This window comes from Hemitrygon akajei, chromosome 16 (genome assembly GCF_048418815.1).
Source record: "Hemitrygon akajei chromosome 16, sHemAka1.3, whole genome shotgun sequence".
Lineage (NCBI taxonomy): Eukaryota > Metazoa > Chordata > Chondrichthyes > Myliobatiformes > Dasyatidae > Hemitrygon > Hemitrygon akajei.
Genome location: NC_133139.1, coordinates 77,508,880 through 77,520,928, shown reverse-complemented (window position 1 = coordinate 77,520,928; position 12,049 = coordinate 77,508,880). Strand labels below are relative to the sequence as shown.

Here is a 12,049-nt window from a genome sequence, read left to right as displayed (position 1 = left end):
TCTGATATCAGCCACTCCTCTGTCATGAACCCCTCACTCTGTCAATGAGGTCAATAGCCGGGGCTCTCGATACTGCCCAGACAAATTTTCTGAGTCCCACAATAACTCTGGAGGTTTAATTATTTTTATCCATTCAGAGACAGCGCGGAATAGGCTATTCTGGCCCTTTGAGGCATGTTGCCCAGCAACCCCTGTTTTAACCCTAGTCTAGTTACAATGACCAATTAACCTACCAAGCAGTACATCTTTAGATTGTGGGAGGAAACCAGAGCACCCGGAGGAAACCCGCATGGTCACGGGGAGTATGTGCAAACTCCTTACAGGCAGCGGCAGGAATTGAATCCGGGTTGCTGGTACTATAGTGTACTAACTGCTACACTACCCTGCCATGCTGAAACCTCCTAACTGCAGGAAGCAAAACGCCGGTAATACTCAACAGGTCAGGCAGATTCTAAAGAGAGAGAAACAATTTTTACACATGATCATCCATCATGTAGTTAGAAAAGCAAATGGTAAATTGACGTCCAATGTAAAAAGAATTGAACGATCGTATAATACTAATTACTGCAGTTATATGGGGTCTTGATGAGACTACAATACAACTACAATATTGTGTCAACATTTGGTCTGCCCACGCAAAATGAATAGATTTTTATAAATTAATGAAATTAAGGGATATGTTAATGTGATAATGTGGGCTTTTGTGGAAGATCAGCCATTCTCTATTTGAATGGGAGAGCAGGTGTGAGCATCTGATTGGCTGCCTACTGCTGTTATTTACATTCTTAATCTTTCCAAAAATACAGATGCTCAACAACAGCCTCAGCATTGATCCATACGAAACTTCCTCCAAATTTGACACAGGAAGGAGCCAGTTCCTGTGAACAAAACCTTTCCCAGAGTTATTCTGGAGAACAGGTGTGAAGCTGCGATATTTATAGTGAGATTACTTTATCTAAATCTTGCCATCCATTCAGCGCCTCTCCGAGTAGTTTCACTGGGGAGTTCCAGTGAAACGCATACACGCTGGATTAAATCTCAAAGGGTTTTTAAAAGTCATTCTTCATGAAGAGATGAATATAATTAAATCAGCAATCTGTACCTCCTGTGGGATTTCTCAACAGGGACTCAGGATAAATCTGGGTCGACAAGGTTCATGTTGCATGTCCAGCTCATTAGCTATTCAAGGATTGAAGCCCATGGCCAACACCACGTACCCCAGCCTCTAAAACCAACTCATTCTTGAGAGTTTAACTCCTATCCCTCTACCTCAGTTACACCCTTATTAATTGAGCCAGGGTTTTGTCAGCATGCTAGGCTCTGTAAAACCGAACTGCTCTATACTGATAAAAGCAGAACATTCTGGAAACACTCAACAGGTTGGACAGCATCTGTGGAAAGAAATAACATTAACAATTGAAAACAGTCCATCAGAACTCAAGACAGATGTTCTGTTCTTCTGGACCAGACTAGCATAGGGATCCAAGTGCAATATGACTAAGATGAGCAAAGTAGATATTTCTGAAACTGCCTTCTTCATGGAGCTAAGATTCAAGTGCAAAGAGGCAGCATATTAATAACAGATCCGATGGTAATCCTGGGTCAGAGCAGGAAAATCTTCAGCTTGTTCTGCAGTGTGTGTCGTATTTGCCGGTCTCAGCCGGGGTACAAAGAAAAGGGGGCACGATGCTCACTGGTAGCACCTGAGTCAGTTTTAGACTCAAGTCCCAATCTAAAGATATGAACACATGATCTAAATTGACTGGCAGTGCGGCACTCGGGGAGTACTGAGCTATCAAAGGTGCCAGCTGAGAGACGGGTGGTGAGGCCAAATCAACCTTACTGGCTTTCCATGCCACAGTGGGCTGATCATTAGACAGAAGTGGGGGTTAAAATGGCCTTTACATCCAGCCCACAGCTTTACATCAGGGAGAGCTGGTAACTAAACAGTGAACCCCTGCATTTGTGTTCCCCAACCTGTGGATCATGGTAATTCAGTTCTTTGCTCCATACTGGACATTGCTTGTACTGGCTGGTTACTGGACTTTATTTATTCTTTATTGTTTTTATATTAAATATTGTTTTTATTTATAGCTTGTTTCTTTTATTTGTTGTTTTATAGCATTGAGTACGAGGGTTGCAAACTCATTTTTGCTGTATTGGTGCATGAAATTGTACTATGCAATGACAATAAAGATATTTCATTTCATTCATTATCTTAGAACCATAGAAAGCTACAGCACAGAAAACAGGCCATTCGGTCCTTCTAGTCTGTGCCAAAGCTTTATTCCACTAGTCCCATTGACCTGCACCCAGTCCATAACCCTCCAGACCTCTCCCACCCATGTATCTATCCAATTTATTCTTATCTTGATTTCTTTTACTTTAAAAAAATGTTTCAGAATTTTGTTATTTTTAAATTATTTTTTTGTAATCTGTATTTGAATAGATTTTAAGTGTGTGTAACGGAGACATGTAGAAACAGTTCAGAAATCATGTTGTCAAAAAATGCCACGCCCTTCTGGGATGGGGCCTGGGATACATTGTCTGAAGCCGCCTTTTTTAAAAAAAAAATCTCGATGAGGAAGGCTGAGCAAGGTGTTCCACCACACCTGAGAGGTGTCTCGGGAAGCAGAATGAGCACTGAGCAGCCAGAAACCTCTAGGAGTGTATCCTGAGACCCTCTCCCAGAAGCACCCAACACTCTTTGAGGAATACTTCAAGGCCTAGCAGAGAATTTCCCAACCAACGTCACAAGTACTGCAGAGTCAGATTGGTACCTTTCAGCTCTGCTGAACATTCTTTGGCTACTGCATTCTGTGTAGCTCACCAGTTCCCTCACTTCAGTGGTGATTTTGGAATGTCCTTAAAGGTCCTGAAGTGAATTTATCTCCCCTTCTGAAAACTTGCAGGAAACACAAGAAAGGACTTCAGATGCTGGAAATCCAAAGTAGCACGCACAAAATGCTGGAGGAACTCAGCAAGCCAGGCAGCATCTATGGAAGTGAATAAGCAGCCGATGTTTTGGGCTGGGACCCTTCTTCAGGACTGATACAGAAGGGGAAAGATGTCAGATTCAAAAGGCAGAGGGAGGGGAAGGAGGATAGCTAGAAGGTGATATGTGAAGCCAGATGGGCTGGAAAGGTAAAGGGCTGGAGAGGAGGCCAACTGATAGGAGAGCAGAGTGGATCATAGGAGAAGGGGAGGGAGGAGAGGACCCAGGGTGCAGTGATAGGAAGTGAGAAGGTGTAAGGGGCCAGATTGGAGAATAGAATAAGAGGGGTGGGGGTGAGATTTTTTTTACCAGAAGGAGAAATTGATATTCATGCTATCAGGTTGGAGGCTACCCTGAGGGTGGTCTCATCTTGGCACAAGAGGAAGCCATGGACCAACATGTCGGAACAGAAAGAGAATCAGAATTAAAATGTTTGGCCACCAGGAAGTTCTACTTTTGACAGATGGAGTGGAGGTGCTCGACAAAGCGGTCCCCAATTTACGACGGGCCTCACCAATGTAGAGGAGGGCACATCGAGAACACTGGATAAAATAGATGACCCCAGCATGTTCGCAGGTGAAGTGCTGCCTCATCTGGATGAACTGTTTGGGGCCCCGAATGAAGGTGAGGGAGAAGATGAAAGGGCAAGTGCTTGGGCTGCTTGCAGGGATAAGTACCAGGAGAGTGATTAGTGGAGAAGGACAAGGGAATCACGGAGGGAGAGATCCCCGAGGAAAGCAGAGGAGGAGGAGGTAAAGATACATTTAGTGATATTGTGGAAATTGTGGTGGATGATGTGTTGGATGTGGAGGCTCATGGGGTGGTAGGTAAGATCAAGAGGAACTCTGTCACTGTTAAATGGTAGGAAGATGGGGCGAGCAACACAACAGTTTGAGCTTCATTGGAGACATGGTATCCATTGCTGCTGTTCTTCAGAGTGGAAGAATAAAGGCTCACATTTTGACTCTTCTGTTCTGATGGAAGACGCAATCTTGACACTCTGTCGCTGTAGTATTTGTCTCTCGTTGGTCAAATTTCCAACCTGTTCCTGTTTCAGATATCCAATACTTCATAATTTTTGTTGTTTGCAATATATGGCAGTTGAGAGCAAACAGCATATGGTGGCCTTTCGAACTTGCTGCTGATTTTCTGAAGTTTAATGCTTGGCAGGTTATAGTCACTGGCCTGTGATGTCATGAAGGTCTTGCATCTGGTCCCCATGTGTACACCAAAATTTAACTTCAACTCTTAAAGCAATTATAGCTGTACCAATAGGAAGTGGGTAGGGAAATGAGTGGTTTGCCTCAGGCTAGGCTGGCTCCCTTGGTAAATTCCTTTATAGAATTAATAATGGCTCAGCACCGGTACAAGAAAGAAGGGCAAGCTAGGAGTTGACAAAAATCAAAAGGTTTCTTGTAGGGATTTAGAATTGGCTCCGATTTAATTCTCAACTCAGTTGTCTAGGGATGTGTTTCCAAAAGTTTCAGGGAGTTAAGAATCATTTTGGAACAAGCATGCTGTACAAGTCAGATTTATGTTTGAGTGGACAAAGATCTGGCACGTAGAGCATCATGAGAGGACATTTGAAATTGTCCATTTGGCAAGTTTGTTTTTTCATTTAAAATAACGGTTATATGTTGAGAAAATGCAGCAATCTGATATATGCAGGATTCACTAAAGACCTAGGCAGACTTAACAAGTACTTGGGAAATTGGCAGGATGTTATTGTCACTGGGTGAAATTAGTACAGAATTACGGAGATTAGTCTTCAGTTACATGAACTTTGGTGAGACCACATAAGGAGGGTCATGAACAGGACTGATCTTAGTGAAGAAGGAAGGATGTAAATCAGTTTTCCCATCCCTCTCCTTGTTTAGAACTGTTCTCTTGGTTTCATCCACTGTTCTTCCTTGAGCACTTTGGGATTTTGGCTTCCTTGGGATTGCCATCGTCCAGGATCTGAGCTGACGCAGAGTTGATCTTTGACTCATGGACATTGTTTCTTCAAACCCAACCACTGGGGAAATCTGAAAGTAGATCCTGGGCCCACCGATTGGTTGTATATAGCCACTGTTTCTGAAGAGATAAAATAAAATACATAATAAAGATGTAGTACGAGGTTTGACAGTTTCCAGGTTTCCTCAAAATGAAAAGCAGAGCACCAAACAAAATACTGGAGGGAGACAGTGTGCCAGGCAGCATCTTGTCTACATTTAAGATGGTGAAGGAGGGGACCCCATTATATCAAAAAATAAATATCTTTGCTGGTAAGGTACTGAATCAGCTGCTTCCCAGACAACTTTAAGTAAGTGATGGTAGTCAGAATGACAGGGCATCGACACTTGATCTGTAGAGTCTTGGAGAGGGAGGGAGGTGGTTAGTTCCGCCAGATACTAGTGAGTCACCTCTCTCGCAGTGCATGTTGTTTGTTTCACTGTGGGGCAGGCTAGTGGATTATCAGGGGGTTCTTTTGCGGTTTGGGCAGAGAGCAGGGACAGTAGAAACCCTTGGCTGGACTTGTCTAGGCTCACAGTCTCTTTCCAGCCCTCATTACCAATTCTGCTTTATTTACCTCTATGCTAACTTCTCTCACTGAGTTTCTGCTTTCCCACCAGTATGAAGACCGAATGCACAGACTGCTGCTGTCCGTAATCACCTGGGTTGGTATCGTTATATCACTGGTCTGCCTCACCATCTGCATCTCCACCTTTTGCTTCCTTCGAGGGATTCAGACCGATCGCAACACCATCCACAAGAACCTCTGCATCAACCTCTTCATTGCTGAACTCATCTTTCTAATCGGCATCAATAAAACCCAATATCAGGTGGGCATGGCCATTCCCCAGATAATGAGGAAAGAGTAAGTAATAAGGACGTGAGATGAAGGAAAATGTTAACAGCAGGTGAAGATCTAAAGTTCATTGGCAGGGTCACACAGGTTAAAGGTTAGAAAAAGGCTGAAGGTTCAGATGTCATTTGCCACGTTGAAGAATGGCAGTGTTATATTTTGGCAACAAAGATGAGAAGAGAATCTCAATAAAAAAGGACAATATTTTTTAACTGAACACACAGAAAGAGATCTGCGGGTACATTGTTGAAATTGATTAAAGAAGCATTAGGGATCCTTGGCTTTATAAATACAGGCAATGACAAGGAAGTTGAGATAAACCCTTTTCTGGTTCATCTACAATTAGAGTTGAGTGTCACACTTTAGGAAGGATGTAAAGGCTCTAGAGAGTGTAGAAGAGTTTTACCAAGGTTATTCCAGTAAGGAGAGATTTTAGTGATCATTAGGGACTGGAAAAAAGGGTTGTTCTCATTGGAAGGGTAAAGGCTGAAGAGGTACTTAAAATGCAGAAGGCTATAAAAAGGGAACAGAGAAAGAGGTTCCCATTGGCTAAAGGGTCAAGAACCAGGGAACATGAAATTAAGATAATTGGCAGATGAGGTTAAACACAAAGAAAATCCCTCTTGCACAATGAGTCCCAATCAGGTTTTGGGACATCCTGGTGGGTGCCTCTGGAGGTAGTCAATTACAGGACTCTAAAGCACTGGAAGGAGTTTGTATGCCTATAGCAAATGTGTCAGGGAGTGGGATTAGATGTTTACTCTTACAGAATTAAGGGGCTCAGTGGCTACTTTCCACATTGTAACCACTATTTCTTTTCAAATTCATCAGGCAGTTACAACTGATGACTTGAATCCTGTGTGGTCACAACCAGTACAAAGGCACTATTATAAATGCACCTAAATCATTAAATCTTCATTAGACACAACATCGAGCCATGACTTCTAAGATATTTCTTATCATCAAGGGAACTTGCATAGAAATTCCTGGTTATTAAATAACTTCTACAGTCTGTGGAGGAGAGGTGAACAAACAAAAGTTCAGCCTCTTGGATTTCAGATGTACACAGCTTGTCCAATGGTTCTGGAATAGCCACTTATAATTAGTGTGTCATTTGCCCGTGTACTAATGAGAAGCCACATTTTGTACCATCCTTGTATGACAGGAACGCTTCCCTGCTTGGATCCAAATTTGGAGGAACGTGAACAGTCAGCAAATGGGATCCTGTTTTACACAATCTCCGTATGAATGTGAAATACCTTCCCTTAATCTGCAGAAACAGAGCAAAATCTTATTCTGAAATATTTTAAAATAAGAAGGTGTTATTAAAATAGAATCAGCCATCTGCTTCTGTTTTAGATTGAATGCTCTGCAGTAGTAAGGGCTGATCCTTGAGTCTGCCTACAAATAGGGTCAGCCACGATTAGATTGACTGAGAATCTTGGGTTCTAAATTTTCATCTCATTGACAGGATTCATCAGATTAATCTAGACTAGTTAGGAAGAATGGGTATCTATGCAAAACATCTACTTATCGGTGATTACTGTTCAGTCCGCAAGTTCCACGATTCATCCACCACTTAGCATAAATTGGTTATGCTGATAGCAATATCAAAATATGCATAGAACATAGAACAGTGCTGCACGGTACAGGCGATTCAGCACAATATATTGTGCTGACCTTTTAACCTACTTCAAGATCAATCTAATATTTCTGCTCACATAACCCTCATTGTTTCTTTCATCCATGTGCCTTCGTAAGGGACTTTTAAATGTCCATAATGTATCTGCCTCTATCACCAACCCTGACAGTGCATTACATACATTTACCATTCTCTGTTTTTTTTAAAAAAAAAACTACCTCTGACATCTCCCATGCAATCCTCCAAACACCTTAAGATTATGCTCTCTCGTATTAGTCATTGCCGCCCTGGGAAAAGGATGTTGGCCGTCCACTCTATCTCTGCCTGCTATACACCTCTATCAAGTAACCCGTCATCCTTTTTCACACCAAAAAGGAAAGCTGCAGCCCCACAATCTTTCCACATAAGACATGTTCTCTAATCCAGGCAGCATCCTGGTAAACCTTCTCTAAAGCTTCCACATCCTTCCTACAATGAGACAATCAGAATTGAACACAATGCTCCAAGTGTGCTGTAACCAGAGTTTTATAGAACTGCAATATGACCTCACAACTCTTGAACTCAATGCCCTGACTCATGTGCTGACTGCACACCATACTCCTTAACCATCCCATCAACTGTAGATCTAAATGTTGATTTCCATAAAACTGAGACACACCTTTTGTGGCTCAGTGTCAAATTTCTTTTGATAAATCTCCCTGCAGAGTGCTTGGGAAGATTTGATCACTTTAAATGTTCTCAATGATTGAAAGCTGACAAATATCACTGAAGGTAATTCCCAGCTGTAGATCCTGCAGAGGGGAAAAGGTAGAAGTACATTAGGCTTACTCTGCATCCATACCAGGACTGACAGTCAAAACATCAGTGAGCAGAGCTTCTGCTTTGAACACATTCAAAAACTCCAGCACATTCTCTGGTCAAAGTTCCATTTATTGGGTACTTCCCTTTCACCCTCCTATTAATAATGTTGTGGCAATCATACTAATTCAACTAGCACAATTAAACATATATCATAAATGTTCCGTTAAACAATTAATAGCATGTCTATTGTGAATGTGTTTTGTGAACAAGACTTTCTAAAAGAAATAAAGTATTAAACAAAAAGTGAATAACACCACTGTTCACCGAGATTCAGCAAACCCCATGACTGATATCAGAACTATTTCTCAGTACCATTCAGATACAATACTGAGTACCGAGCATTATAGTTTTGAAGCATTATATTGTTTCCTGGGATGAATTGTTCGTATCATTTACAAACACCATCTCCTTCGCAGGCTATGGCAGCAAGTTCCCTGAAGCACAGTAATGAACCAGTTAGGTTTTTTGGCAACTGCTCAGTAACTTTCGAGGTCATTTTTCGACGCTACCATATAAAGGAACAAATTTACTGCATTTCATTTCCTAACTTGAGTGAGTGAACTGGGTTACTAATGGAGTGTCATTTCACTGGGCTACATTACCCAACCAATGCATAAGTACTCAGCTCAGTAATTGGATAGATTACATCTGTGCGTTTCAATCAGGGGCGTTATTATACAAATTCAATGATTCATTCGAAAAGAAGGTGTTACATTGGATTGCTAATGTAATATCTGTGTTTAAGTGGAAAGATAGAACATCTCCTGGGGGTCTACAGAGCAATTTAAATGCTCGTCAGGGTGAAATGCTTTGCCACACTTGGTTCTTGGGGGTCAACTTAACAAAGATAAAATAAAAAATAATCAAAGTGGTGCTGATGGAATTATAAAATAACATTTTGAAACTAAATGCTTCATGATAAATAACCTACATGCCTTTCAAAAGGAAGTTTTCCATGTTCAACCTGAATAAATTCCTAAAGGGGGTAATGGAGAGATTAGACCAGGTTAGTGCAGAGGATAAAAATGATTTACTTTTCACAAAGTGCCACAAAATTAACAATAAATTCAAAGATGGGGAACTAGTAACAGAATGGTTAACAAGCTGTCGTTCAGAGAAAGCAGAGTGGTCAACTACCTTTTACCCAAAAATAGAAAACTGAGTCTCATAATGGTCCGTCATCCTCATTCAAAATGATTTGGCTTTCAGAATTTTTTAAAAAATTCTAAATTTACAGGTGACATAAAATTGGGAGAGCTGTCAGTGGTGAGGAAGAATACAACAAGGGTATGGCTAATAGAGCCAATGTCTTACAGTTTTGACCTCATGTGCTGTCTGTGTGGAGTTTGTACCTCTGCCCTGTGACCATATGGGTTTCCTCCAGGTGAAGACATGCAGGTTAGTAGGTTAATTGGGCATCCTAAATTGATAAGGATGTGTAAGAATTAACGTTGGATTATTGTAAATGCTGTGGACTCAATGGGCCAAGAAGCCTTTTTCTATGTCATAAACTCACTGACTCTGATCACGTAATATTAATTTGCAGAAATGGCAAATGAATTTGATACCATAATGTATTGATAAAATAAGTGAATTAGATTGCTATTTTCTAATTATGTAAATATGACTCCGAAGCAGATAGGCAAACATGGAAAATAGTGGCACAGTACAGTAAATATTTACAGTGAATGCAAGCCAAACACAAAGGGCTAAAGAGTAAAACTGAAAGTTAGAGAAGTTGAACTGGTTTTAAAGCTTGCTAGCTTGCACTTGAAGTATTATGTACAGTTCCATAATATAAAATGGGCAGAAACAATGGACAGAAAGTTTAGAAAAAGATTATTATGTTGATACCAGAAATGCAGCAGTGGACCTTTCAGAGGAAGTTACAAGGGTGGGACTCTTTCCTCTTTGAAAGTAGGCAGGGGAACATAATCTACCAAGTGTTACAAGATGTTCCCAACCACGCCATCTTCCGGGATTTAGACGCTTGAACTCTCCTGGCGCAGCCCCTTTAAGGGTTCAGGGCAGTCCCACTAAATTACAACGATGTTTCGGGCGCCAAGAATTGAGGATTTAAAGAGCAACTGAATTGAATTGACTTTAGTTCTTACATTTTTCACATACATGAGGAGTAAAAATCTTTAGGTTACGTCTCCATCTAAATGTGCAATGTGCAATCATAGTAATTTATAAAAACTAGAACAGTCAATGTAACATAGAAATACACTCAAGTCAGCATGAGTTAATCAGTCTGATGACCTGGTGGAAGAAGCTGTCCCGGAGCCTGTTGGTCCTGGCTTTTATGCTGCAGGACTGCTTCCCGGATGGTAGTAGATTGAATAGATTGTGGTTGGGGTGACTCAAGTCCCCAATGATCCTTTTCTCACACCTGTCTTTAAAAATGTCCTGAATCATGGGAAGTTTACAACTACAGATGCGCTGGGCTGTCTGCACCACTCTCTGCAGAATCCTGCGATTGAGGGAGGTACAGTTCCCTTATCAGGCAGTGATGCAGCCAGTCATGATGTTCTCAATCATGCCCCTGTAGAAAGTTCTTAGGATTTGGGTGCCCATACCTACTGTAACTTCCTCAACCGTCTGAGGTGAAAAAGGCGCTGTTGTGCCTTTTCCACCACACAGCTGGTGTATACAGATCATGTGAGGTCCTCGGTGATGTGGATGCTGAGGAATTTGAAGCTGTTTACCCTTTCAACCCCAGATCCATTGATGTCAATAGGGGTTAGCCCATCTCCATTCCTCCTGTAATCCACAACCAGATCCTTTGCTTTTACGACATTGAGGGAGAGGTTGTTTTCTTGACACCACTGTGTCAGAGAGATGACTTCTTCCCTGTAGGCCACCTCGTTATTGTTTGAGATTTGACATAAGGCCAATCAGTGTAGTGTCGTCGGCAAATTTAATTAGCAGATTAGAGCTGTGGGTGGCGACACAGTCAAGGGTATACGAGGAGTAAAGGAAGGGACTTAGTACACAGACCTGAGAGGCTCCTGTGTTGAGAGTCAGATGGGTGGAGGTGAGGGAGCCCACTCTTACCACCTGCCGGCGATCTGACAGGAAGTCCGGGATCCAGTTGCACAAGGCAGGGTCAAGGCCGAGGTCTCTGAGCTTCTTGTTGAGCCTATAGGGAATTATGGTGTTGAATGCTGAATTGTAGTGCAAGAACAGCATTCTCACATAAGCATCCCTCTCCGAATGTGGAAGGACAGTATGTAGAGCAGTGGCTATTGTGTCATCTGTTGATCAGTTGTGTCAGTAGGCGAATTGTAGGGGGTCCAGTTTGGGTGGTAGCATGCTGCAGATGTCTTTGACCGGCCCCTCAAACAATTTGCTTATTATTGAGGTGAGTGCGACAGGACGCCAGTCATTCAGGCATGTTACCTTGGTCTTTTTGGGTACAGGGACAATGGTGGATAATTTGAAATAGGAAGGCACTCTACACTGGGAGGAGAGATTAAAATTGTACACACACCTGCTAGCTGTGCTGCACACATCCTGAGTACCCGCCCTGGGATGCCGTCCAGTCCCGTAAACTTGCGACTGTCTACTTGTTGGAAACATCTACGTGCCTCAGAGATGACCAGGTTGCAGGTTGGAGCGGTGGCTTTCCTCCGAGGCTGAGTCAGCGACATCGATCCGAGCGTAAAGGCGATTGAGCTCATCTGGGAGAGAGGCCGCGATG

At 42.2% G+C, this 12,049-nt stretch overlaps 1 protein-coding gene across 12 annotated transcripts in view; it reads left to right on the top strand.

The window, feature by feature from the left end:
- Window positions 1-12,049, top strand: part of adgrl1a (adhesion G protein-coupled receptor L1a) — a 654,463-nt gene that overhangs the window by 565,988 nt on the left and 76,426 nt on the right. For all 12 annotated transcript variants that reach the window (XM_073069264.1, XM_073069261.1, XM_073069260.1 and 9 more), the window contains one exon: window positions 5,611-5,820. In XM_073069264.1, coding sequence (XP_072925365.1) covers window positions 5,611-5,820 — 210 coding nt within the window. The remainder of the gene's footprint in view (window positions 1-5,610; window positions 5,821-12,049) is intronic.